The sequence below is a fragment of the Sceloporus occidentalis genome, unplaced genomic scaffold, assembly GCF_023333645.1.
Source record: "Sceloporus occidentalis isolate IW3139 unplaced genomic scaffold, rSceOcc1.0.p SCAF_3, whole genome shotgun sequence".
Taxonomy (NCBI): Eukaryota; Metazoa; Chordata; class Lepidosauria; order Squamata; family Phrynosomatidae; genus Sceloporus; species Sceloporus occidentalis.
The window spans coordinates 56946765-56974727 of record NW_028316983.1 but is presented as its reverse complement, the minus strand read 5'-3'; the positions used below and the strand labels follow the sequence as shown (position 1 = coordinate 56974727).

Sequence of the window (27963 nt, the reverse complement as noted above, 5' to 3'; positions counted from 1 at the left end):
ATATCCTATCATGAGATTAGCTGGAGAACAAACTGAATCTTGGCCTGGCAGTTAGTTCTGTGTTATATTCACAGTAGACTATGCATGTGCAACCCATAGTCCATGGGTAATAGACAGCCCAACCTGTCCCTGCTGCTCCCCACCACTAGATTTCTTTTTGCACCTCTCTGCAGCTGCAGTTTCACTGAGAAATATGGACCATGAGTAGAGATCCCATGCTCCCCTGCCTTTTCAAAAATAGGTTTGGCAGGGTGTCATGAGCACAACTGTGCCAGGGAGGAGAGTATAGCAAGATGACGTCTCCTGTGCACCCACATTTTGAGCACAATTGTGGTCCCAGCAGCCTAGCAAACAGCTACTTGGTGGGCTAATGGGAACACTGTTTTAATGGGAAAAGACACATGGGGAGAATAATCCCTAAAACAATCAACCCTGCTTGAATTATCATAGAATCATAGAGTTAGAAGAGACCTCAAGGGCCATTCAGTCCAACCCCCTGCCATGCAGGAACTCAAAGCACTCCCAACAGATGACCATCCAGCATCTGTTTAAAGACCTCCAAAGAAGGAGACTCCACCACGCTTCAAGGGAGTACGTCACTGTCAGGAAGTTCCTTCTAACGTTTAGGTGGAATCTCTTTTCCTCTAGCTTGCATCCATTGTTCTAGGTCCTATTCTCTGGAGCAGCAGAAAACTTCTAATACTTATACAGGGCTATCATATCGCCTCTTCTCTTCTCCAGGCTGGACATGCCATGCCCCCCAGCTATCTGGAGCTGGAGGGTAGGTGCAAAACAACACAGAGTAGGGAAACAAATGTCATCTGTGCTCAGGCATGCATATATGATGGGAAAGGGAAAAGGGAAGCTGTACACTTGAATGGGTGTGGATATGTGTGTGAGTGGGTATGGTCCACATCTGCATTGTTCCAGGTAGTCCTTGGAAATAAAAAGGTTGTACACACCTGCAATACAGTGAGAGAAACTAGATATTTGGAAAAATTGAATTATACAATCGTGGAATCTTAGGGATGGGAGAGATTATAAGGGCCAACTAGTCCAATCCGTTGCCATGCAGGATTCCACAACTAAATGAACCCTATAAGGTGCCCATCAAACCTTTGCTTAAAAACTTCATCTGAGGCAATCTCTTCTACTGTTGAACAGCTCTTAACAGGTTAAAAAACAGGTCCTGCTTATGTTTAGATGGAATCTCTTGTAATTTGAAATCCATTCTTTCATGTTCTAGTCACTGACACCCTCTCTGGAATTTGCTCTATGTCTTTCATTCCTCCTCCATCTTCCAATATGGCAACAGTTCCAATAAGAATGTTCAGCACATAATGGAAATACAATTTTCAAATTGCATATAACAGGTGCATCTTGACAACGAGGAATCATTAAATGCTACTGGTGTAGCCAAAATAGCACCATCACCTACACCAAATACAGACGCATTCCACAAGCTTTACCCCCATGGTTTGCAGAATTACCAATGGATAACAGATCATAATAGGAACCAACCCACTGAAGACTGAGCAAGGCTTGGAATACATGTTGCTGGTTGAAAGGGAAGAATTGAAATACAGGGGAGAGGAAAATGGAATTGAGTTGCTAGAACCCTGAGCATTCTGCATGTTACATCTCTCTTAACTTTTTATTGCAGTAGGTTGACCCTTTTTTAAGTAGGGATACAAATATCTGGATGTTTAGTCCTCATAAGCAAGAACAAATAATTTCTGTAGTTTTTTCCCTGCTGTGGCAGAAAATAAACATTTCTGCATAGTTCGTGCTTGGCATTTTCATATCGTGAAGTTGTTCATGAACTTAATCTGCACTGAAATACATATATTTTGCATGAAAACAATGGGGTTTTCATGCAAAAAAGTTTTTAAACGAGCCACATGTTTTGTGTAAAATAGCTTTTCATAAAGAAAACTATCTTGCACAAAGAAACCACATGACTCTCTGCAAACTAGTTTTAGGACAAATGATATTTTTCTACAAATGGCAGTGTTTTTTCATGCAAAAATTGTTCCAGAAAATGACATGTTTTTGTGCTAAATTCGTGCTTTTCAGTCAAAATATGATTTCTCCACAAAAAAATTCTGGGTTTTTGGGAACAGTGGGTTTTGTGTGGAAAGTGTTTTGCACAAAAACATAATTACACTAGGAAAAAAATAGCTATATGGTGTGTGTGTGTGTGTAAAACATCAATTTTGCACAAAAAACATATACAGTCAGTCCTCTTTATCCACAGATTCAAGCATTAACAGCTTGAAAATAGTTTTAAAATATGTAAATTCCATTTTCCATTTTATATATTTTCTATGTCATTATATTGAATGGGACTTGAGCATCCACGGATTTTGTTATCCATGGGGTTCTTGGAACCAAACCCCAGTGGATAACAAGGGCCCACTGCAGCTGGAAATGGGAGAGGGGGTTTGAACAGAACTGTGTATTTCACACAGAGACACACAAATGTATTCTGTGCAGAATAATTTCCCAAAACACTATAGGATTCATGTATACCAAGTGAAAAGTGTACACAGATTCTTAGCATTGTATTGTTCTTTCTGGCCAGCTTACCCAAGTGTTCAGAGACCCATTTTCCCCCAGGAAACAAATATTGGTGATGATTCTTTCCCTCCCTACTTTTGTTCTTTAAAACCATTGTACTAGCTGGCCAACAGGGCAACCTGGTATGAGCACTGCTTCAGCTGCTGCCAAGAGGCAAACAGTTCTGGTTCATCAGAGAGTCATCAAGTCATTACAATAGTTATTGATTGGAAGTGAAGTTTCTCATCACAACCTCTCTCAGTATCTCCATAAGCCACATGACTGCTTGCCAGGCTTTCTTTAAGCTACATGATTGCCTAAGACTAAAAAAATTAGATGAGTTGCAAGGCACAATACCAGAATGTGATATATTTCATCAGAAAGGGAGATGTTGTAATAAGGATATCAGATGTGCACTTGGATCTACAGAACCATTCTTCTTCATGGGTATACATGCACATGTTAAAAGCCTGGGAAATCAGTGTGGGGGCTATAAATTAAGTGCATCTGTAAAGCAATTTCTTTAATGGATGAAAAGCTGTGAACAGATATATCTCTGGAGAAAGGTAGAAAATGATAGACTCTGGTAAATAACATTGTATGCCATGTACCGTAAGTTCGTTTTTTGTTGTTGCTGTTCTTATGTAGAGGAACAAGGTCATGATAAATATCAGAATAAACATTAAAAGAGCAAAGGTCTCTTGGACTGGAATTTAAAATGGGTATGTTAACTGGCCAAAACTGGCATCTGGAGTTCCAGAATTGCCAGTGGGAGAGTCTCTCCAAAAACTATGAAACCAGAAAGAATCAGTTCCACTCTGCTGTTTTTCTATCCCATATCTTCTCTGTGTTAGCAGTTTGGGGCTAGTTACCTATTCACTACATCTGTCACTGATCTGTATTCATGCTTTTTAGTTTGACATTGATGGAACTGTCATTGCTTTGGGGCACACATGTCTTTCTTGGATGGGCCATTTAGTAACTGCTGTTGAATGATTTCAGGAGTCAGGATAAATTTCTTCTATCCTTTCTGAACAGAAATATAGTATAACAGAGAGAGCTATAGGTCCTAACAACTGGGAAGTCCTGAGTCCTACTCAGTTCTGGTTTTGCCTTTTTTGCTCAAAAGACTTTCAAGCACATCTTCAGAGCCTGAAGAATAGAAATGTTCTTCATCTTTTCCTCATCCCAGCAAATACATGCAATTAGATGTGGAGGTTTGGTTCAACATCTATTATTAGTTTTATCTTCAGTCATGCTATAGCTCAGGGGTCGGCAACCTCCGGCCCGCGGGCCGGATGCGGCCCGCGGGTGCCTTTCTGCCGGCCCCCGCTCCCTCCTGCCGCCGAAATCACCACCGATTTCGGCCGCTCCGGCCGCCATTTTGCCTTTCAAAATGGTGGCAAAGTCTCGCGCGACCATAGAGGCCGCGCGAGACTTCGTGGCCATTTTGAAGGGCAAAATGGCGGCGCCCATTGAGAGGCCCGATGCGGCCTCTGGAGCCCTGAATCGGGGCTCCAGGAGCTGCACCGGGCCTCTGGGAGGCCCGATGCGGCAGCCGAAGCCCTGAATCGGGGCTCCAGCAGCCTCACCGGGCCCCTGGGAGGCCCGATGCGGCAGCCGAAGCCCTGAATCGGGGCTTCAGCAGCCTCACCGGGCCCCTGGGAGGCCCAATGCGGCCTCTGGAGCCCTGAATCGGGGCTCCAGGATCTGCACCGGGCCTCTGGGAGGCCCGATGCGGCAGCCGAAGCCCTGAAACGGGGCTTCAGCAGCCTCACCGGGCCCCTGGGAGGCCCGATGCGGCCTCTGGAGTCCTGAATTGGGGCTCCAGGAGCTGCACCGGGCCCCTGGGAGGCCCAATGCGGCAGCCGAAGCCCTGAAACGGGGCTTCAGCAGCCTCACCGGGCCCCTGGGAGGCCCGATGCGGCCTCTGGAGCCCTGAAACGGGGCTCCAGGAGCTGCACCGGGCCTTCAAATGGGCCCCGCCCACCTCCCTCCTGGCCCTGCCCACCTCCCCCTGGCCTCGCCCTCCTCCCTCCTGGTCCCGCCCTCCTCCCTCCTATAAATGGAGGGGCGGGGGGGAAGGAGGAGGAGGCAGAGAGAGAGGGAGGGAGGGAGGGGAGGAGGAGAGAGAGAGTGGGAGGGAGAGAAGAGAGAGGGAGGGAGGGGAGGAGGAGAGAGAGAGAAAGGGTGGGAGGGAGAGGAAAGAGAGGGAGAGAGGGAGGGGAGGAGAGAGAGAGAGAAAGGGTGGGTGGGAGGGAGAGGGAGGGAGGGAGGGGAGAAGAGAGAGAGAAAAGGTGAGAGGGAGAGGAGAGGGAGGGAGGGAGAGGATAAGAGAGAGAGAGAAAAGGTGAGAAGGTGGGAGTGATAGGGAGGGAGGAAGGGATAGAAAGAAAGTGGGTTGAGACAGTGGCATGCATTTTTTGCTGTTTTGTGGCCTTGCCTAGGCGCTTCCATTCTTGCAAATATTGCTCTTATTATTGTTGTTGTTGTTATCCTTTAGTATTCTTTTTGCAAAATCCGTCCACATGGACTTGCTTGCTCTTTTGTGGGTTGAGACAGTGGCATGCATTTTTGCTGTTTTGTGGCCTTGCCTAGTCGCTTCCATTCTTGCAAATATTGCTCTTATTATTGTTGTTGTTATCCTTTGGTATTCTCTTTGTAAAATCCCCCCACATGGACTTGCTTGCTCTTTTGTGGGTTGAGACAGTGTGCATGCGTTTTTCCTGTGTTATGGCATTGCCGGCCCTAGTAGCTTCTTGCAAATATTATGCGGCTCCGCCCCTGGAGGGTGGAAACTCCGCCCCTGACATGTGGCTCCGCCCCTGGATAGTGGAAGCTCCGCCCTGGCATGTGGCTCCGCCCAGAGGGTGGAAGCTCCACCCCCATGTGCGGCTCCGCCCCCGGAGGGTGGAAGCTCCCCCCTCCGGCTTCGCCCCCCCCAGTTGTCTGAGGGACAGCAACCCGGCCCCCGACTCAAAAAGGTTGCCTACCCCTGCTATAGCTTCTTTATCCAATACAGTTTATTCCTAGTGCTGTTGTGTTTTTTAAATAACAGATTCCCTTCTAGACATGGTCAGCATACTGCAAGGTGCATAATAGAATCATTTCCTGAAGAAAGTGCAAAAACGGAAAAATAAGGAGTAATTAAACTAGAAACAGCAGCTAAGCATGAAATTAAAGCAAAATAGTCCCCATAGAAATCAAACTGAATATAATTTATGTAGGGGAGAGAGATAGGGAGATAAAAAAATGTAAGAAAAGTAAAATGAAGTAAATCTGTTTCCAGCAGCATACATTTTTATCAACAACTCCCTAAGGGTCGGCTCTGTCAGGTTGCATCGACATTGCTGAGCAGCTGCAAGAACCAGCGGAGTGAAGGAAGATAATTGCATTGGAAATAAACCATAATGTGTGCACACTGCAGGTGTGTACATCTTAGCAGTTGGACAAATAGAACTAGTCCTTGAGGCTGAAAAGGTTTTCACTTTCATATGCTTTGGAAACAATCTCAGTCGATTTAATGCAGTGTATGCTCCAAATCTGTATGCATAGGCATTAGCAGATCTCCTTCAAAGTTTTTGATATCGCCCAGAAGACAGATAGATGGATAGGCAGACATATATTTCACACTCCAATTCCATGTATTCATATATACCTGAATTTCTGGGTAGTATTCCAGGCATCTAATGATAAGATGTCATATTGAGGAGGGAGCAAGCTTGTTTTCTGCTGCTCCCGAGACTAGGACCTGGAGCAATGGATGCAAGCTGCAGGAAAAGAGATTCCACCTCAACATTAGGAGGAACTTCCAGACAGTAAGGGCTGTTTGACAGTGGAACACACTTCCTCGGAGTGTAGTGGAGTCTCCCTCCTTGGAGGTCTTCAAACGGAGGCTGGATGGCCATCACTCGGGGATGCTTTGATTTGGATTTCCTGCATGGCAGGGGGTTGGACTGGATGGTTCTTGTGGTCTCTTCCAACTCTATGATTCTATAAACTCATGTTATAATTTGTTGGTCCTGTGGCACTTCAGCTGTTTTTGCTAGAGGATTAACATGGTTATCCCTTTTGTATGTTTGATGATATGGTGTGTGAACAAAAGTGGAGAAAGCACTTACACAGAAGCAGAGAGGATCAGCCCTTGGTTGCTTGAGGAGGGTTGCGCCTTAGCACCCTTATTAAAAATGTTCAAAATGTGTCCTGTGGGCCAAAATGGCTAGAAAGCCCACCAGCATATTCCCTCTGATCCTGTCCTGTTTCTCTGTCATGACCAGTATCTTTTAACGGATTTCTCCCTTGTGCATTTGTTGTGTTCACCTTTAAAGCCATTTAATCTATTTGGCAGCAAATTTCATAAATTAGTAATACATTGTTTGAAGAAGGATTCTCTTTTGTCTGACCTGAGTGTACTGACAGGCAGTTTCACTGGTAAGTCCCTTGCTTGCTTCCTGCAGAGATATTTATAGAAATATTTGCTGTTTCATGTCTGCACTTTTAGCAACATGTTACTCAATTTCCACTTTTTATTTTGGCTTGCTATATTGTCAACAATTGTTTCATCAGCACTCGTCCTCATTTGGACAACTGTTCCACTATTGAAGAGACACTTCTGTGCTTTTTTATAGCTTCCTTGACTCAACTCATTAACCATGCTAATATTTGATTAGACTTAGTTGCATCTTTTTTAACCTGTGACATACATTCTATATCTCTTATATAATGTGGTTTTAAATAATCCTGGTGTGTTCTGAAGACATTTGCATATTGACTCTTCCTTTTAATCCTCTCATTTTTTTTCTTTATTATGTTAGACATTTAATTTGAAATTAATTATGACTGGAGCTTGAAAACATTAAACATATACTGAATTTCATTTCACTGAGATAGCTATCTGCATTAGTTTGATAACAAATCTCACACTAGGTTCTTGGCACCAGTCAGGATTATGTCCAGGGTCAGTTTCTGTGTGTTCAGTTCCCATGACAACTCTTCCAGTGCACCGTCATTTACTGTGTCTAGGAATGTTACCTCCGTGATGCAGCCCTGACATCCATTTTCCCAATTAGAGTGAGGCTGTCTGAAAGCATCCTCTTTGCTTGCCTGATTTCCTTCAGACTGAGCCTCTCTTCATATAATTCTGTGGAACAAACAAAAATAATAAAATCATTAACACTATATGATAATATTATGCAGAAAAATGATAAAATAACATTGTTACAGGACTTGTGCTTACGGTATCCATGTTTCCTGCTTTACAGAGAAGCGTCCTCTCTTTGAAGGGCTATCAGATCCAGGTCTGGTCTTTTGATAAAGAACAATAGGACAAGAGAGCAGCAGCTTCAAAGGTTGTTGTTATTTGTTGTTAACTCCTTCAAATCAACCTCGACTCATGGTGACCCTGTGAATGAAACATCAAGATCCTGATCCTCAACCACTCTGCTTAGGTCCTACAGGTTCAGCCCCATGAACTCGCTGATTGAGTCTAACCATCTGATGTGTAGTTCTCTTCCTGCTGCCTTCCACCTTTTCTAACATTATTGCCTTTTCTTAGCCATGCCTTTTCATGATGTGACCAAAGTATGACAGCCTCAATTTAGTCATCTTGGCTTCCAGGGAGAGTTCACACTGGATCTGTTCAGGGACCCATCTGTTTGTCCCTTTGGCTGTGCACTCTTCTCCAGCACCACATCTCAAATGGAATTCTTTTCTTCCTATCTACTTTTCTTCACTGTCCAGCTTTCATATCTGTATAATGGCTCAGATGATCCTAACTTTAGTGTTGGTGTTATATCTTTACACTTCAGGATCTTGTCTAGTTCTTGTCTGGTTCAGACTTTGAAAGTGCCTGAGAACAATACCTGGACAGCTGATAAAATGGTTACATGGTTCACCAGGTCTCAGTCTTCCCTATCATACTGTCATGCATTGAATTTCTATCTCAATGACATGAATTATTTCTTAAGTTTCATCTATACATTCAAAGTAGCATACTTAAGCTTTATGCAAACCGGTGTCCTCTTTCTTTGGGTTATGCTTTCTCTTGTTGTTAAATGGTGATAGTTGAATGACCACCCCACTTGTAGTTTAGATCTCAACACCTGGCATATTCTGTGTATAGTTGCTTTTTATTTTTGTTAGTTTGATTGACAAGTGTTCTTCTAGTTGTTGGTTGTTGTTGTTGTTTTGTTGTTGTTGTTGTTATTATTATTATAGCATATATATGGAGGAGAATGTGCCTGGACACAGATTTCAATCAGCTTGATCTTCATTGCCCTGAATGCATCTGCTAATTAGCAGCTGAAATGTTCATGTGAAACCAAAGTTAATTAACAGAGGCACAAGATGTACAGTTTTTGACTGTCTTATTCTAACAATCTTATTTCCACTGAGAAGTTGCTTTTCCATCCAAAGGCTGCCAAATAACCGCATAAGAGCTGAAATAAAAGAGGCTGGTCCTGCTACTAGGCAAAGTGAGGCAGTCACCTAAGGCATATGATTTAAAGAGTCGTGGAAAAGGGACCTATGGACTGTGATTCAGTTTATTTACTAATGCTGTATTTTTGCTGTCAAGGAGAGGTACATTCAAGTTTTGTTTTGTTTGTTTTTGTTTTTGCTTTTGTTTTGCCTTGGGTGTCAAATAACTTGGCAGGCCATGGTTATTATTCACCTAACCCAGGCTGCAAAATCTATACAGCTGTCTCTCAAAAGATCTGCCAATGTGATTTTGTGTTACTCTTCTAAAGTAAGAACCTGTAACTCTCAACCAAATTTTGTATATATTCTTTATCTAATTTCAAAAGCCTGTCAAGTACCTCTGTCTTCCTTCCTGCTCTCAGCCAAGAATATGACACTGAGGGGGAGGAAAGGATTGTCAGAAAGAAAAAGAAAACAGTTATCCCCATACTGCTTTTGGTTCTGGCTCTGCCTACAACTAGATTCAGCCTCATCTGCTATTAATTCCTGGTAGAATGAAACCCCTCGAAAAAAGAAAATGTGTGTAGCCTCTGCTTCAGCATTTGATGTACGGTAACGTCCAACCAGCTAGTAGATAATGTTGAAATGTGAGTGTTTTGGTGATGCCCCTATCTTGCAAAATCATAGAGTTAGAAGAAACCACAGGGGAAAGGGCTTTTGTTCCAAGAAACATCCTAGCTTTGCCATATAGCCATTCCCAAATACCTGAGAATCCATCTTGCTGTTGATTTAAGGTTAAATTTTAGCCCAGAAAAGTAAGAAAGGACAGAACCAGTTTGAAGCTGCAGACAGTAACCATCTGTTCTTGTTTTTAAAATGAATCACTCCTCAGGTAAAGGACAACAAAAGTGGCCTGATTAGAATGTGGGCAATCTGAAAGGAAACTGAGAGATGAGCTCAGAAATGCTTAATTCTTAATGCTTAATTCATCTCTCATGGTGTTCAAGAACTAGGTGGAGTAAATACTTGAGAAGGGGAGCTTTCTAGCCTTGTCACCGTCCTATCATTGCTCCATGCATGGAAGATGGCTTTCTGAAGAAGAGAGCATCCTATATCCATGGGTGCTCTTCATGAAGCCCAGAACACTAGAGTAAATGGAGCCTCTCCACATATAGCAGACTCTCTCCTCACCCTTCACATGAGGTTGTTGTTATTGTGTGCCTTCAACTTGTTTCTAACTTATGGCGACCCTAAGGCAAACCTATCATGAGTTTCCTTGGCAAGTTTCTTCAGAGGGGGTTTGCCATTGCCATCCTCTGAGGCTGAGAGAGTGTGACTTACCCAACGTCACCCTTCTCAGTGTCTACTCACAGACTTTGAAAATCCTTCCCTACGGAGGTTTGGATGGCTCCCTCCTCAGTTTCTTGTCACCAGCATGTGAAAAATCCTATTCCAGTAGGCTTTTGGGAATTGTCTGAAATGAGCTTTTAATGCTGTGTTGTTTTGCTTTTATATCCTGTTTTTAATGAATTTTTAAATATTTTTTTACAAATAATGCATTAAATGATTTAATTGAAAAAGAGGTGTATGCATTTTTACTGATTTTAAAATATGTTTTCAATTTGTTCTGGTTTTAATATCCTGTAAACCATTTTGAATCTCAGTATTGGAGAAACTGTAGGAAATGAATAAAATCATCATCATCATCAAGAGTGCCTTTTCTGGTGTTCATTTTATTACTGTTAGCCTATGAGGTTTGAGTTGTGCTCAACTCAAATATTGTTCTGGGCGCCACAATTCAAAAAGGACATTGAGAAACTAGAGCGTGTCCAAAGGAGGGCGACTAAAATGGTGAAGGGTCTGGAAACCATGCCCTATGAGGAACGCCTTAGGGAGTTGGGGATGTTTAGCCTGGAGAAAAGAAGGTTAAGAGGTGATATGATAGCCCTGTTTAAATATTTGAAGGGATGTCATATTGAGGAGGGAGCAAGCTTGTTTTCTGCTGCTCCAGAGACTAGGACCCGGAGCAATGGATGCAAGCTGCAGGAAAAGAGATTCCACCTCAACATTAGGAGGAACTTCCAGACAGTAAGGGCTGTTTGACAGTGGAACACACTTCCTCGGAGTGTAGTGGAGTCTCCCTCCTTGGAGGTCTTCAAACGGAGGCTGGATGGCCATCTGTCGGGGATGCTTTGATTTGGATTTCCTGCATGGCAGGGGGTTGGACTGGATGGCCCTTGTGGTCTCTTCCAATTCTATGATTCTATGAAGAGTGGTATCTCCAAGTGGTGGCCAAAATCTGTTACTTTAGGTTTCACAACCTATGTTTAGTTTATAAATCACACAATAGGCTTGTTTATAAATCACAGAATGAACTAGATTTCAATAAATGACACCATGGATTTATTTTGTTATGTCTATGCAACCATTGTGCATTTGGGAGCTTAGCTCATGTCATATCTGTAAGTACTCAAAGAGTGTTGTCAGCTGGCTTCTTCAAATTAGGAAGCAATAATTCAAGTGAGGTATCATTTGTATGAACAGAATAGCTTCCTTGTTGTTGTGGAGAAAGACTTTTCCTCCTGAGACTCCCTTTTTGAGATTTTAGTCAGGGGTACTGTTTTTTTATCATTTGACAACTATTTGAAACCAAGTAAGTGGACTTGGTTAGACAATGACTGTCTAACCACAGTAAGCACTCCTTGAATTTTAAACTCCTGTTTAATAAAACTATTTCCTATTTTTGCTTCAGAATGGGTGCAGACCACCTTCAAACCAATCTCTGCTGTACTGTTAAGTGCCAGATCAATCTGTTGAACCATTTTTGGAGAATAAACTGTGGAATCTATTTCCTTGCCATGTTTTAGAATATGATCAATCCTACTCAACCTCAGCATAGGACCACTGTGGCAGCCCTATAACAATGAGGGATGTACATGTCTGCTAAATTAGTTCTCAATAGAAGCAATGAACAATTTTAGCATTTTTCTACCTGCTGTGATAACGCCATTAAACTGCCCAGCATTTTCAATGCAGGAAACAGATTTTTTTTTGTGCAGATGATAATACTGTATTTCTGTCAGAAACACTATTTTCCAGGGGTGAGGAATAATCTTTCCTGTTCTGAAAATGCTGTTTTCTGTGGGGGGAAATGTGTAAATTTTGCACACAATGAGTCCTAAATTGTGATGATTCATTCTTCAAATATTTTTGAACATTACCCTATATACTCATCTATAAGTCGAGAAATTTAGGTCAAAAATTGACCTCAAAAAACTGGGCCAACTTACACACATGTTAATATGGTACAAGCCAAGGGACAACCCAGCTGAGCTAACTTCATGGGGGAAAGCCGGCTGGGAAAGGTGATCAACTGCGCTGCAGCCTCTCTCCAGCTGAGTTCCCTCCCCTGGGGAAAGTCCAGCTGAGGAGAGGCTAGGAAAGGCAATTGATTGCCCCGCAACCTCTCCCCAGCCAGGCTTCCTTCTTACATCTGAACCTCGATGTATCCATGAGATATATAAATATCCTAAATTTGGGCCCAAAAAGTTGACCTCAACTGATACATGAGATTGACTTATAGTTGAGTACATACAGTATTTCCATCCCTAATAACAATCAAGATAGTCCTGTGTCTAAAATCATAGAATTGCTGCTGTCACTTTTAGTTGAACTCAGGCCAAGGAAAAGTATATCCTTTGCACCAGATATGTAATAAGGCCCAACCCCAAAATATATTAATTGTTCATGAATAGAATAAGTGAGTTTCATCATTTTCCTTTTTTTCCCCACCAGATCCTGCTGCTATCTTGGTGTACAGGATACAATGAACAAGATGAAAACTTTTAAGAGGCGTTTTTCTCTTTCGGTTCCCCGGACTGAGACTATTGAGGAATCACTGGCAGAGTTTACAGAGCAGTTCAATCAGCTCAACAACAGAAAGAATGAAGGTAAAAGGTGGAAGATCAATCTCACTGAACTGAAAGCGGTATGGGCAGGATGCTAGTGCTTGTTTCGGGCAGGATGCTAGTGCTTGTGTTAAATCCAGACAGCTGAAACCGTCAGAGATGATATTCCTCTTACTATGGGGATGCTATAGATCATTTGTTTGTGTTCATTCAGTCAATCATTTCTAGATCACTTTTTTGCCCTAACAAGGGGCAGTAAGGTGATTTTGGGGGAGGGGGTTACACAACCAACATAATAGAATAATTCAGTGTGCCCTTGGTATCTACTGGGGTTTGGTTCCAACCCTCCATGGATACCCAAATTTGTGGATGCTCTATCCATTAAATATAATTGCATAGTGAAATGGTGTCCCTTATATAAAATGGCAAATCAGGCTTTGCTTTTTGGAATTCATATATATTTTCAAATATTTTCAAGCTGTGGATGGTTGAATCCTTGAATAAGGAATCCTTGGATATGGAGGGCTGACTGTAATAGAATTAAAAGATATTTTACCAAAGCAAGAGTTGCTGAATTAAAATGGGGGTGGAATTCTAACTCAAGAAGTACTTGAATAATAGGTCATAACATTCCCCATCTTGCTTCCTTGACAGCTTGTTATCAGAGTGAATGAACTGCCAGTGCAGAAATCTAAAGGAAACAATACCTCAAATTGTGGCTTTTTTTTATGTCATTCAGCTTTTAAGGGCAACTGTTCTGAATGCCCACCCTTTAGCTAATTTTTTGTGTCCTTGAGGGGCAAATGTTATTCTGCTTCTTTTGCAAGGATGGTTTTTAGCAGCAGGCAATTCCAAAATGCTTTAGAAGTTTTAAACGTTGAGCGGAGAGTGACAGAACTCCATGTTTTTGTTTTCATTTGGAGTTAAGCATCCTGGGTTTTCTACTCCACACTCACAGTGTTCTCATTCTCACTTCCATTTCCAAGCTCTGGAATTGAGAGTAACACGAATGTGGAATGAAAGATGACTAAGGTCAGTACTACACTTCTGTATCAGTAAAACTGCTAGTAAGAATAACAGATCCCAGTTATACCTCAATCAAGTTAAAAAAAATTGCTCCTGCTCCTGCTGAAAATAAGAAGACAAAGGTAACAATGCTGAGCATGGATAGAAACAAAAATTATAGTTGGATAATACTTGCTTATACAGTGGACTTCTAAAAAGACAAACAAATGGATCCTTGAGGAAATCAAACCAGAACTCTCCCTAGAGGCAAAGATGACTAACCTGACTCAATATTAAAAACAATAATGCTTGCTATGGTCAAGGGAAATAGGAAAACATGAAGATTGTATTCCAGATGGATACACTCCTTCAGAGAAGCCACAGCTCTGAGCCTGTGAGACTTGAGTAAGGCTGTTGATGATAGGGTGGCTTGCAGGTCTCCTACTTGTTATTGTTAGCTGCCCTTGAGTCACTCAGATTCATAGTGACTCTGAGGTCACCATAAGTGGAAGTCGACTTGATGGCAGTTAACAGTACCTTTATTAGTCACACTCTCTGAGCCTCAGAGGAAAGCAAAGGCAAACCCCCTCTAAGCAAATTCTGCCAAGAAAACCTCATGATAGGTTCACCTTAGTGTTGCCCTAAGTCAGAAATGACTTGAAAGCATGCAACAACAGTAATAACTTTATTAGGCCCTACAAAAAGATAACAAAACTGTTCAAGCTTTCAAGTTTTCATCTTGAAATAGTTCATCAGAAGAGTCTAGAAGTCAGATACTTTGCTGTAACCGTGAGGTCTACATTAAAGCTTCCATTCTGAAGATGGAGATGGAAGACTGTTTATGTCTCACTGGCAGGTGTGTAGGTTTTGGGTTATGTCTATCTCTGTGCAGGAGGGTGGAAAACACTCTCCATTTCTGAAGATGAAATTATGGCAGGAACCAATTGTCTGTAAATGGAGATTATGAGACCATGCCCTTTTCCTTCAGAAAATAAATAAGGAGGATGGAAGTCCTTTTAACAAAAAGAACAATAATCGTAACCGTTCTTGGCAGGCAGCACTGCTGGAATAACAGAAGGAAAGGAGAGAGGGAGTGAAACAACCATGAAGCCCTCTAGGGACTTTCTGAGTGATTTGAGCAAGTCTGCAGAGCAGTGGAAATGAGATTTTAAAACCAAGAAAAAAACACACACAAATTCACTTTTGGCCTTCTCATTACAGAAAAATAAGTCCCTGCTCTTATGGCAGTAGGTCCCATCCCTAGTCCCCAGGGTTAGAGAGTTATCACATATACAGTCATATGCACAGATCAATCTGTCCATACAATAAAGCTTACCTTTGTGGGCTTCTCAGTTGTACATTTAAAAAAAGCATTTGCAGTGGCATTTTACATAGGTATTAATAAACACACAGCTGTTGTGAGAAAGGAGCCTCACAACAAAAAGCATGGTACTACTTCCAGTTTCTCTGTTGTTTCTCATTTTAGTCCTTTTAAATGCCCAGAAAGAATTTTTCTAAACTGGTAAAAATGATTGGGCTTCAAGGAAAAGTTTAATATCTGAGATATTGTATTCATATATGCAGTATGCAATTGTAGGTAATTGGGGAATTACAAAATGATAATGAAAGAGGGAGATCTGCAATTGTGTTAAATTTTCTTGCTTGTTGGATAATTGTCTTTCAGTTTGTTATCTGCAACCTGCTCAGTCATGGAAAGCCACTGCGTGATTTTGGGCAAGTCACACAGCCTCAGAGGAAGGCAAAGGCAAAACCTCTCTGAACAAATCTTGCCAATGATAATTGGCAAGTGTAGGATTGTCAGTGATAATGTCAGTGTAGGATTGCTATGAGTCAGAAATGTTTTGAAGACACACAACAAGTATACATATACATTTTTCAGTGTGTTTACACCCATCATACAAAACAAATCAGATCACCATTGCAGTTCCTTTGATTGAACATCTTTCCAATTTTTGCCACTATAATCACAAGCAAAATCATTGCTAAAGTTACTATTCTCACAGTACCTTCTAGAAGATGTGGACTGTAAAATCTTAATTGCTTGTTAGGAGCAGTTGCAAGTTGGCTTTCCAGACTTCCCCATACAGTGCACAGAACAATTTGTAATTAGGAAAATCCTGTTTCACCCATAACATAAAATCTCAAATTCTTTTCCATCTCCCCTCCCCCCCCATGTGCAAATTCTGTTGATTTTTCAAAATGGCAGTGCAATAAAACAACAATTTATCAGTCCTTTTAATAATATTCAGCTTGGAACTATTAGCAACAGAGTACACAATCAAAGGCGTAAAGGGGCAGAGAAGGACTTGGGAGGAAAGCAGACTGCCTGATAGAGAGGCGTCCCAGTGTTCCTTTTAGCACTGATCAGGGCAGCAGCAACCACACGTCATGGCCCCAATCCAGCAGTTTGCCATTCTAAAAGATCACATTCCTTTTTAGAGTAGCAAAAAGCTGCCCTTGCCACTGCAGCAGTGACTTTTTGCCAATTCTTTGGCACAGCACGTCGAAATGTTGCACCAAAGAAATGGCATGACACCGCCTGCCATGCAGTTAGGCGTGCAGCATGACACCAGAATCAGGGAGTAGGCGGGGTGGCTGACATGCGGTCACCACATCCCCACTCCATCCTGATGCCAGCATTTAGTGCTGATCTATTTACCCCTTGGTGTGCTTTGAACTTTTGTGAAGAATTGCCTTGCTTCATTCATAGACGTAAGGCGAGGGGAGCAGATAACAGTGTCTGACTTGTAATTGTCGCATGTTTTACCCTCAATTCCTCCATTATTTTTTCTTTTCACCAGATCTCTATGAAGTAATATAGGAGAATCCCTATGCAATGTCTTTTGACCAATGGCACTAAGAGCCTGCCATCTGGGGGCTATAATCAGCTGAAATGAGAGGTGCTCCAGTATTCATTACTCAGTATATGAAAGGGCCAGTGGGAATACACATGGCTAACCCTGGCCTACAATAGCAGTGCATGTGCTGACATGCTTCTACTCAATGTGCCACTTCAGCACATGTAGAATTTCTTCCATGGGAAGAGACAGTGGCATCACTAGGGTTGGCATCATTAGAGTGGGCGTCACCCGGTACAGTAACTCAGGTTGTCACCCCACCATTGACCTCCCACACCACACCATATAGAACCATTAGTAATATTTTTATGCTAATGTTACTCATAAATCATAACTTGTTTGTATCACTGAATGTAGTGGTAACAATGGGGACATAAACTACTAGCAAAATTAAAATTATACCTTTAAATCACCATATATACAGATCCTAAATGTATTTACATGTACACCGTTTTATGTGGTTCAGGTGAAAATCTAGTAAGATATGATGTTCTTAAGAAATTTTTAAGAGAATAATTTTTTAAAAAAATTCAAAATTTAAGAAAAATTAAAATTTAACTTTTTTAAAGCCTGGGGCCTCTTCTTTCTCCTCCCACTGAGCCTCAGCCCACTCACACAATCTCTTTATCATTTTAAAGAGACGCAAGTGAACAGCACAGCCTGTTTCTGCAATAATGCAGATGTTTGTGTCTGATATAGTGTCACGTAGTACAGCCCATGCAGCCCTAGGGATGCCCCACAGAACAGGAAACCCAGTCATTTAGGATCTGCAGTGTTATGGAGAGAACCTTGTGATGTAAATGTGGCTTCAGAATGTATCAATCACATTGGCTGCTGGGGGCAGCATTGCTGACTGGTGAATTTTTAAGTTGTGGGGAAGGCTAACACTGTACTCCTGGCTCCTTCACAATTTCACTAGCACAGATTTCAAATTCCTAAATAAGGCTGTAGTTGTCACCTTAACTGTGACCCACCACTGTCTGTAAAGTGCATAGAAATGCAGCTTATTGCATATGGAAAGATTACTGGTTAAAAATAAACAAAAGGAAAGTATAAATAACGATGCAGCCTATAGTATAAAGGGGGGGGGGGGGAGGTGGGAACCTAGGTTTCTAACTGAGCAACAAAAGAGCAAAATGTTTGGGAATTCAGCAGGCAAATAGAAAAACAGAGTTGGAAGTAAACAGCTGTGAAAACTGCATGTTAATATTAAGGCCCAAATAGAAAAATGGGAAAGATGAATTGATCTTTTTCAAGATAACCTTTTCTTCAATGAAGATGGTCTTATTATCTCAGGTTAATGTCTTATTTCAGCTACTGGTCATTTTCAATAGTTTTTATTGTAGTTTTGTTTCTTTGTAAGCTGCCCAGGGAACTCACTGAAGAAGAGCACAAGTGGCCTGCAATCTGAGCTGGGGGAGCTTATCATTTTCATAGCAAAATGAGGAATCCACTCCAACCCCAGTGCAGTCCAACACCATTGGTACAGAGCATAATGGGAAAAAGATACAGTGTCTCATGATGTTGGAAAAAGAGATTATTTTATTCTTAGAAAATGTATGTTGGCATTTATGCCTTCTTCAGGCCCTGTTACAAGAGAACAAAACATAGATAACAGTAATTCTAACAAAAGAGACATTGTAATTTACAAATCAGTTATATGTGCATGAATCATATTACATATAAATTGTCTTAGTTTTTTTAAAAAAATGCCTATTAAGCAAAATAAATGTGTACAGGGACAAAATAATACATTACAATTTTATAATCATCCTGCAGGATTCTAAAGAGCATCTCCAAAGTTTATGCTTGGCAACTTACTGTTGTGTAGTAGGAGGCAGAGCATGATACTATTCCAGTTTCTTAAATGTACATCAAGGACAGCCTTATCACAACAATTCTACAATACAGCATAGAATTAACGGCCCCTAAAGAAGGCCATAAAAATATTTCCAGGCTGAAATTTGTTGGCTTGTTTTCAAAAATAAAATCATCTTGATTTTTCACCATCCTGAGAGCTTGGTCAAAAACATACTGCAGAAATAATCCAGTTTGAGACCACTTTAATTGCCCTAGCTCAGTGCTAGAAAATCCTGGAAATTGTAGTTTATTTGAACACCAGAGCTCTCTGACAGAGAAGGCTAAATGTCTCATAAAAGTATAGTTCCCAGAATTCCCTAACATTGAGCCATGGCAGTTAAAGTGGTCTCAAACTGGATTATTTCTGCAGTGTGTTTTGGACCCTTGACTCTTTTCCACATCACATCTATTGGCTGTTACTAGTCCTCTTTGTTCAATGGTAAAAGTCAACATACACTATTAACTCTGTGTTCAGAGACCATGGACAAGGCACCTTTCTTCATTCCATCAGTTACCACCAAAATTAGGCTGCAACCAAAGGCTACAATAATTAGGCCCCAATAAGAGAATCTAGCTTGCAATCAAACACTATCAATTAGAAAATCACATCAGGTTTAACCATGCTCTGCCTGCCTGCCTTTCTTTCTCTCCCTTCCCCTTCCCTCCCCTGAACACAAGCAATAATAAGACATGCACAAAGAATCGCAGAAGGACAAGTGGAAAAACAAATAATCCTCTAAGTGAGCACAGGAAGTTCCAGGCAGTGTCACCTTTGGGTTTGGTGCAGTCTGCTGGTACAAAAGCTGGAAAGGGCACTTGTAAAGAGTTCTCAAGACATTTTGTAAGAACTGCTTGAAGCTTCTCCATCTTTAAGGCATCTCCTTTTGCCTCAGTACCATATGGAAGAGCTAGAAATGTCATCCGCCTGCTTCCGATTCACAGGTGCTGGAGAGCTCTGGGGCCTTTCTTAAAATAAGAGCCAAACTGCAATGGTACTAGGACTGAATTTATAAAACTTATTTCATCCTCCTCTTCTTCTCTACAAAATATCAGGGCATATATGGGCAAGTCATGAAGGTTCTCATGACTTCTCTTTTCTGTTGAGATAACCATTGCTGGTTTTGTTGTTGTTGTTGTTTTTCCTGTTTCCTTTTCCACAGAAGAGCTGCAGAGGTAAAATACATACTGTTTTAAAAAGTTCAATCTGGCCTGCAAATACTACATATAATATTTGTACAGGGGGTGGGTGGGTTGTTTTTCTTTGATTAGGATTCTTGGAGTGCAAGACATAAATTATTGATAGATGGAAGAAACAAGCCACAAAATAAACTGAGATCTTTCTGGAGCTTGGCTATTTAAGAACTGTGCAGATATGTTAACACTTAACAAAGTAATTAAAAAGTTGTGATTCAAGCAAAGCAAAGAGTTTCTGGCCTCTTTCCCCAGGAGATCAAAGCTTGTTTTGGCAGAGGTAATGTTTAAATATATTTATAAAAAGAGTGAGACTTGTCAAAGGCAACAGCAATGCCTGCAATTTCCCTTTTAATTTGCTTTGATATCGTATGCAGCCTCATTATGTTCTAAGTGTCAGGGCCTGCTTGTAATCCACATGAAAAGTGGAGCAGAATCAAACAGGCCTCTGAGCTTGCCTTTATCGCAACCAAATTCCCCAGCCAAGGCCATTTGGGTACAGGCATCTAGTAAGGTTACTGCTCTAGAGCTTTATGCTTGTTTGACTCTTGACTTTTTGCTTCTTTGCTGAGCCAGTGAGCCTTTTCTAAGCATGGACAGTGCTTTAATCCTCCTTTCTTATTTGCACTTTGTTCAGTGTCTGAAACGAGGCAACAAGAATTCAACAACTATGGGGGCACACCATAGTTTTTATAACATGACTTTAATTGCCTTTTTCCTCTTTTCCTCTTTTGCCTAATCAGTAATAGTGTATTTTCCTTTTTTAAAAAAAGCAGTCTGTTACAAAACATTGTGTGGAACTGAGGTTCATTCAATGCCACACAGCCCATGACTTAACAATCTTTGTTCTGCTTTAGTGTGCCAGTTCTGGATTGATTGTTTCTGTTTTGGTGTTTAGTTTTTTTCACATGAAAGCTTGCGCCTCATTGTTTTTAAAGTACAAAATATTTTTGCAATTAATTTAGATTAGGGCTGAAATAAAATTGCTCTTGCTAATCTACTCAACCTCTCCCAACCAACTTTTGATCCCTTAGATGTGTCACCCCAGAGAGCCTGCTGTTTTGATCTGTGCAGAATGCACCAGTTCATCAGTTAGTGAGCAAATTGGATAACTGTCCAAATACATCGAAATCAACACAGTGAAAACATGGGAGGTAGTTCTCAGCTGGTGGGATTGCCAGCAGTAAACCAGGCTTTCACTGGATGGGCCTCAGGGAGGCATGCCTTGGACAGCTAGACATTTCATTTTAGTTTGCTCAGAAGTCCACCTGCTGATATTTGGCCTTTTTATGTTCACGTATTACATTTTTTGTGCTGAATATAACAAACAGACCAGCCAGAAGGAAGAGACTTCTGGTTTTGTGCCTTTGATCAAATCTGCCTTTCTGTTCAAAGCAGTGTTTCTACCTGCATACATTTAGTTTGTCCACTGTATTGCGTAGTGACTATAGGGATAATGGGAAGAACTCCCATTTATTTAATATTTTATTGTCTGTACACAAACATAATATTGCTAAGTGCCTCTTTCCTGTGGGATGAGAGGATCAGGCAAACCATTGCAAGTTAACATATTTCACAGGAATGAGTGTACTGGAGTAAAACAGTAAAACATAGAGAACAGTTTGTTTAAAAACAGCAAAAAAAAGTGTCTTGAGCCACCTTTTGTTGTTTTTGCTGCAGCAGGCTAACCCTCTGGAATTTTTTATGATGAAAGTCTGTTTTCAAAAGCTACAGCTCAAGGGGAAATAATACAGATGTAGCATGTACCTTTGGCAATACTGTTTTTGAAAGTAACATCAGTGCAGGCTCCAGAGGCTATCAAACACAGAACCCACTAACTTGCCTTTTCCAGTATCTGCACCATGAACTAGGAACTGGCTGGATGAAAGATGGCACATTGCTTAGAAACTTGGCTGCTTAATACTTCACTAGATCTGAAGCCTTTGCATTTGTTTCCAAAGTAGCCATCTTTGAGTACAGGGTAGCAGTTACAGAATGCAGTTATAAACTACTCATTGTGTATTGCTTGTTATGTTTATATTCTGCCTTTTCTCAAGTGGGCTCAGGGCTGTGCCCATGTCTGTCTTCTTCACCACTTTATCCTCACAACAACCTTTTTTATTTTTTTATTTTTTATTTTAATCAAATAAAACATATATCACATATATCACAACCACCACCACCTTAACATAAAAAACCAACAAAAACTAACTAAAATACATACATACATATGCAAACATATGAACTAAAAAAACCTATAAATCTAACACCCTTATTTACACTTAACCCTATGACTTTCATCCTCTTTGTTTAATATGTTGTTTTGAGTATCTCTTATACATATCCTATCAGTTTCTCTTATTTGTTTATTTATTTATTTATCTATTTATTTATTTCTTCTATCAAAATTGCCCACTATTACTCATCGCATACATTTTTCGCTGTACAAAAATTCATTTCTCTCCCTTGCGAATGCTGTGCTTCTTCAGCATATATTTGCATTATTTTATCTACAAATCATTTCCGTTGTTCTATCAAATTAGATATTTCAAATACTTCTCTCCTCAGAGAAATATCTCCCCCCCCCCCCCCCATTGCTTCCTCATATATTCAAACACTAGATGCCATTCTTCTTTGATTTTTTCCGAAGGAATATCCAAAGATTTGTTCTTTAGAATTTGGGTCAGCTTATCCGTTTCTATTATTTGCATTAGTTTCATTAATCAGTCCTATTTCTTCAGAATATCTTTTGTTTTCCATTTTTGTGCTATTAAGATTCTTGCCATTGCTGTCATATAGAACATTTGCTTTCCATGTTTTATTTCCATTTCAGGAAGCATTCTGGTTTTAATTCTAATTTGATGTGTAATATTTCACAAATTAATTCTCTGATTTGTTTCCAATTTTTAAAATTTTTTTGCAATTCCAGCAGCAGTGTATAAATGTTCCTGCTATCTCCCCACATTTCCAACATTTGTTGTTTTTATTTTTATAGATTGTAGCTAATCTCTCCAGAGTTAGATACCAGTGATAAAACATTTTATACCAATTTTCCTTTATATTTTGAGATGCTGTGTATTTCAATCCTCTCGTCCAAATATGTTCCCAATGATCTAATTGTATATTACAGCCCAAATATCTAGCCCATTTAACCATAGTATCTTTAACAACTTCGTCTTCCATTTCCATTTCTAATCATTTCTTATAGGGTTTCCCAATTAATTTCTCATTCTCATTAATTAATACCTTTTCCAGCTCTGTCTTACTTTCTTTGTCTCCAAATTCTTTTAGGTCCTTCATGGTTCTTTCATAGATCCATCTATAAGTGAACCATCCCATATCAAACCCTAGTTGTTCCAATTCTACTTGTGATTTTATTTTAATTTTACCCATAATTTTCTTAGTCGATTCATTATATTTAAATCATTATTCCTGCCTAATCATTTCTTTCCTATAAATGGCTTCATGGGGTAATAACCACATAGTGAGTTTCTGAATAATATTCCTTTTATATTTGTTCCACACTCTCAGTAGATTTCTCCTCACACAGTGATTGTTAGTTATTTGATTAGCTTTTTCCTTGTCATACACCCAAGTATGCATGAAAACCAAAACTTAGTCCTTCTCCTTCTAATTCTAATAATCTTCTGTCTTCTAAATTCATCCAATCTCTTATCCATATAAGACTATATGCATCAGCATACAACTCTAAGTTCGGGAGAGTCAGACCACCTCTCTCCCGAGCATCTTGGAGCAACTTAGGTCTAATCCTTGGTCTTTTGTTTTGCCATATAAAGCGTGATAGGTCTTTTCTCCAAATTTTAAATGGTTTATTTGAATTTTTAATGGGGATCATTTGGAACAGAAAAAAAGATTTTTTTGAAGTATGGACATTTTGATCACCACAATCCTGCCTAAACATGATAATTGAAGGTTTTTCCAATTCATTAATTTTTTTTTAATTTTAGTCCAAAGTTTTGTATAATTATTTTTGAATAACTCATTGGGTTTTTTTTTTGTTAGCCATATACCTAAGTACTTTATTATTTTATTTATTTTAACTTCTGTTTTTTCTTGTAACCATAACTCCCCTTCATTTTTCACATTTTTTGTTAGAATTGCTTATTTGTTTCTATTTTATTTTACATCCTGTGTACTCTCCAAATTCATCTGTCCTCACAACAACCTTGTGAGGTAGAAGGCTGAGAGAGACAGACAGGACTCAGCACCAGATCATCAGTGGTATAGTTGGTACAATTGTTTCAATTGCTGGCCTACATGTAATGTATCTCGTAATTGAGAATCTCTCAATATATACCTATATTGGTGGTAATTGTTGGACTGTGTCTCCCATTCTCTCCTCTGAGGCTAAGAGAGAGTGACTTGCCCAAGGCTACCAAGGGGGTTTCCATGGCTGAGCAGTGGTTTGAACCCTGGTTTCCAGAATCCTTGTCCAGTGCTCAAACCACTACACCATACTGCCTCTCTGCCCCTATATCTTACTGTACTTTGGTAGTGCCCTTCCATACGTGTTTGCTTGGTAGTCAGTGTTTAAAAGCACTTATTCTCGGGTAAATGTATTTTGGATTAGAGCTACCACTCAAGGCAGGAAGACTGGGGATCTAGCATGTAGGTTTGTTATATAGAACATTCCCCTTTTCTCTTCCTATTGATATTTGACTGTAAATTACTAGTAATGTTAAAAGCAAGGATTCCTTTGCTCTTGTCTTTTTTCTTTTCTTTTTTTAAAATAGTAATATTTGTGCTAACCTATTTCAAAAGATCTCACAAATGTCTCCTTTTTCTAGTCTAAAATGATTTCTTTAGATCATTGCTTTTCTCCATTTTACCCTAGTTTCTTATGTTTCTTTTGTGAACCCAAAAAATCTGATACAATGGGCACCGGGGTTTGGTTCCAGGACACTCCTTGGATACCAAAATCCCTGGATGCTCAAATCCCATGAAATACATTGATATAGTAAAACCATGTCCCATATATAAAATGGCTAAATAGAAGTTTGCTTTTTGGAATTTATATATTTTTAATATTTTCAGCCATGGATGGTTGAATTCATGAAGATGGAGGGTCAACTGTACTTTTGACAGAAATGGAAGAGCAGTACAATTTTCCCAAGTACAGACCACCTTAGGACAACTTCTTCCTTTTTCTGAAAAATAATAATGGGAGGGGTGAAATGAGGGCAGTGCTCAAATGTTTAATATTGCAGAGAGTAAGACATTGAAGATGTTTTACACCTGGAAGTCTTATATTTAACTATTGTAGTTGCTGTAATTGCTTCAAGTCCTGTCCAATTTATGGCAATCCTAAGACGATCCTAATAGAGATTCTATCATGGGTTTCTTGGCAGATTTCTTCAGAGGGGGTTTGCCATTGCCATCCTCTGAGGCTGAGAGAGTGTGACTTGCCCAAGGTCACCCAGTGGGTTTCATGGCTCAGTGGGGAACCCAGCACTGACACCACTACACCATGCTGGCTCTCTCCTGGATGGTGGCAGCCATAATCACATTATATTATTCTGCCACACTGGTTTCTAATTGTATTTCACATTTTACTTAGAAATGGCCTACCTTTGTTTCCTGACAGTCTTTTCCCCCCAAGAAGAACAACATTGTGTCTCCCAGCAACTGGCTTATGCAGTGAGTTCACACTGCCAAATTCAGTCATTGTGTTTTGTGCCTCTGTACTCATCTTTTGTGTTTTTTTATAATAAGGTCCAGTTTCTGCCATATAGATCCATTGGGCACAGGTCTTGGAATTAAAATTTAGTTAACATTAAATGGCATGGCTCTTTTCAGAAAGCTGATAATTGGCAAACAGTTTATTTGTGTGCAGGTTTCTCCAGGAAATATTCCCCCTGCATATTCTCAGAAGTTTATTTCATAGGTACACGGGTGACCTACGCTGCACTTGTGGAGTGTTTTGCTGTACATCTGTCTGGGTCTTCCTGCTCCAAAGACTCCTAGCAACCAGTCACTAATTGCAGCCCTATCAGGTTTAATGGCAGAACATAAAGCCATGGACCGGAGAGACGTAGGCATACACAGAAGGCTTGTGAGCTGGCTTTGCTCAGATTTCATTTTCCATTTGTTGCTCAATAACACTCCAAAGCTGTAATCTCATGAAAAAGGGATCACTTAAACTTCTTAAATTATCATTTCTCAGAATGGCACAACCAGCTCAACAGGTTAAAGGTAAAATGTATTGTTTGTACACCCTGAAATGCTCATTTGACACCTGTCATTTATGGCTGTGGCCCTCAGGTAGGCTTGGGGACCTTTGGTATGTATGTCTTAATAGCTCGAGCAAAATGTCACATCCCGTTGTTATAAGCCAGGAAAGAACATCATGGGTATTATCTAGACTGGGGTGGGCAAAATGGAACTCTCCAGATGTTGCTGGACTGTAGCTCCCAGCAGCCCTACTTATTAAAGCCAATGGGGAGAAACGCAGAGAGTCTCAGTGCAGCAACATCTAGAGTAGGCAATTCCCACTCCTGAGTTAGACCATTTCCCAAATATTATGTTGGTTATGATCACCTCCTTCCTTGAGGAATTAATTCCATAACCATTCCTTCCTAATTAGGTATATTTATTAGGGAAAGCATAGAATTGTAGATTCATAGAGCTGAAAGGGAGCGTAAGGACCAGCTCATCCAATCCTGTGTTTAAAGACCTCTTAAAAAAATAAAGTCCGATACTTTCTGGGAGAGTCTATTCCACTGTTGAACAGGTCTTACCATCAAGGAAATTCTTCCTAATGCTTAGGTGGAATGTTTTTTCTTGTAATTTGAATCCATTGGTTTATGTCCTGGTCTCTGGAGTAGCAGAAAACACGTTTGCTCCATCCTTTACATAACATCACTTCAAATATTTAAAGATTACTATCATATCACCTCTCAGTCTTTTTCCTGTGCAGATGAGAGGTACCTTTGCATAAAAGATATACATCTATTGCTGTACAAGGTATATGCTTGTTTTTTCTATGTTTTCATAGTATTAGTGAATGACCCTCAACATTGTTTGGATAATGGGTGTCATCCTTGGGGTAGCCTCCTGAGTGGTACTGAGAAACTAAGAGAAATGTCACTAGATAAAAACAGATGGGCATGTAGCTGCCCATTGCAACATCAACATGTCTAACAAAAAAAATCCACCTTCTCAGTTAAACTATTTCCCGTTGTCCTCAAGTTTCTAAATTATTTACAGTACTAAGCCAAAAATATATTAATAGTCTAAAGTGTTCAGGATAATATAGATTAATAATTAAAGAAGTTACAGCCTGTCTCTGTTCATGTTTATTCAGAATCCCTACTCACATAGAGGGGTGTATTTTCATTTTGTGTCATATTGCAACCTTTCTCTAGCAAATGTACTTCAGTAGACACTACAGCAGGGAAAGGGAATTTCCAGCTCTCAAGCCTAAACTGGTTTCCAGGGTTTCCCCATTTGACTCCTAAAGTTTCTTCTGCTCTTCTCTCTTAGTGATTGGAGGTCAAAGGTAAGAGGCCATTTAAAAAAACAAGAAAGCTTTGCATAGAAATGAGTTCTGGTTTGCAGTCCTGGAAGGTTTTGAGTGGAACAAGTGCTTTGGTTTGCACGTTATGTCTGCAGATTATGGGTTAAATGAAGAAATGGCTGCTTCTTGTTAAACTCACCTGTGTCTCTGATTATTATTGCCAGTCTGTACAGTCATCTGAACAGTTGCTATCAGCTCTTCTTTTTTTTAATCAGATATTGCACAAGGACATCTGCATCTGGGTCATCTGAACAGGGATATCAGGACACAGACCAGTTCTGTTTCACCTTTGGAAGGCCAGTCCCCAATGGCAGTGCATTACCGAAATGGCAATCAGCGGCGATTTTCTATGGAGGTAATCTGCAGCTGTAAACTGTAGGGGGTCTGTATTGGATGGTATAATCAAGGGTGGCTCCCAGTTGTATTTATGACCCTCAATGCCTCTCTCCCCAGACTGCCCTTTTTCTTGCTCCAAAAAGGATGAATGACCTCTCCTGAAAGTCTCCAGGAACAGCACTTTACCTTTTTAAAAAGGTTGCAGAGGGTTTAACACAATCTTTTTGAGCCGGGGGCCAGGTTGCTGTCCCTCAGACAACTGGGGGGCCGA

General features: G+C 40.4%; 1 protein-coding gene across 1 annotated transcript in view; it reads left to right on the top strand.

The window, feature by feature from the left end:
- CDK18 (cyclin dependent kinase 18) overlaps positions 1 to 27963 on the top strand; it is a 116368-nt gene that overhangs the window by 67125 nt on the left and 21280 nt on the right. The window contains exons 2-3 of the mRNA XM_089514509.1: positions 12772 to 12926; positions 27572 to 27711. Of these exons, the coding sequence (XP_089370635.1) occupies positions 12803 to 12926; positions 27572 to 27711 (264 nt within the window). The 5' untranslated portion in view covers positions 12772 to 12802. The remainder of the gene's footprint in view (positions 1 to 12771; positions 12927 to 27571; positions 27712 to 27963) is intronic.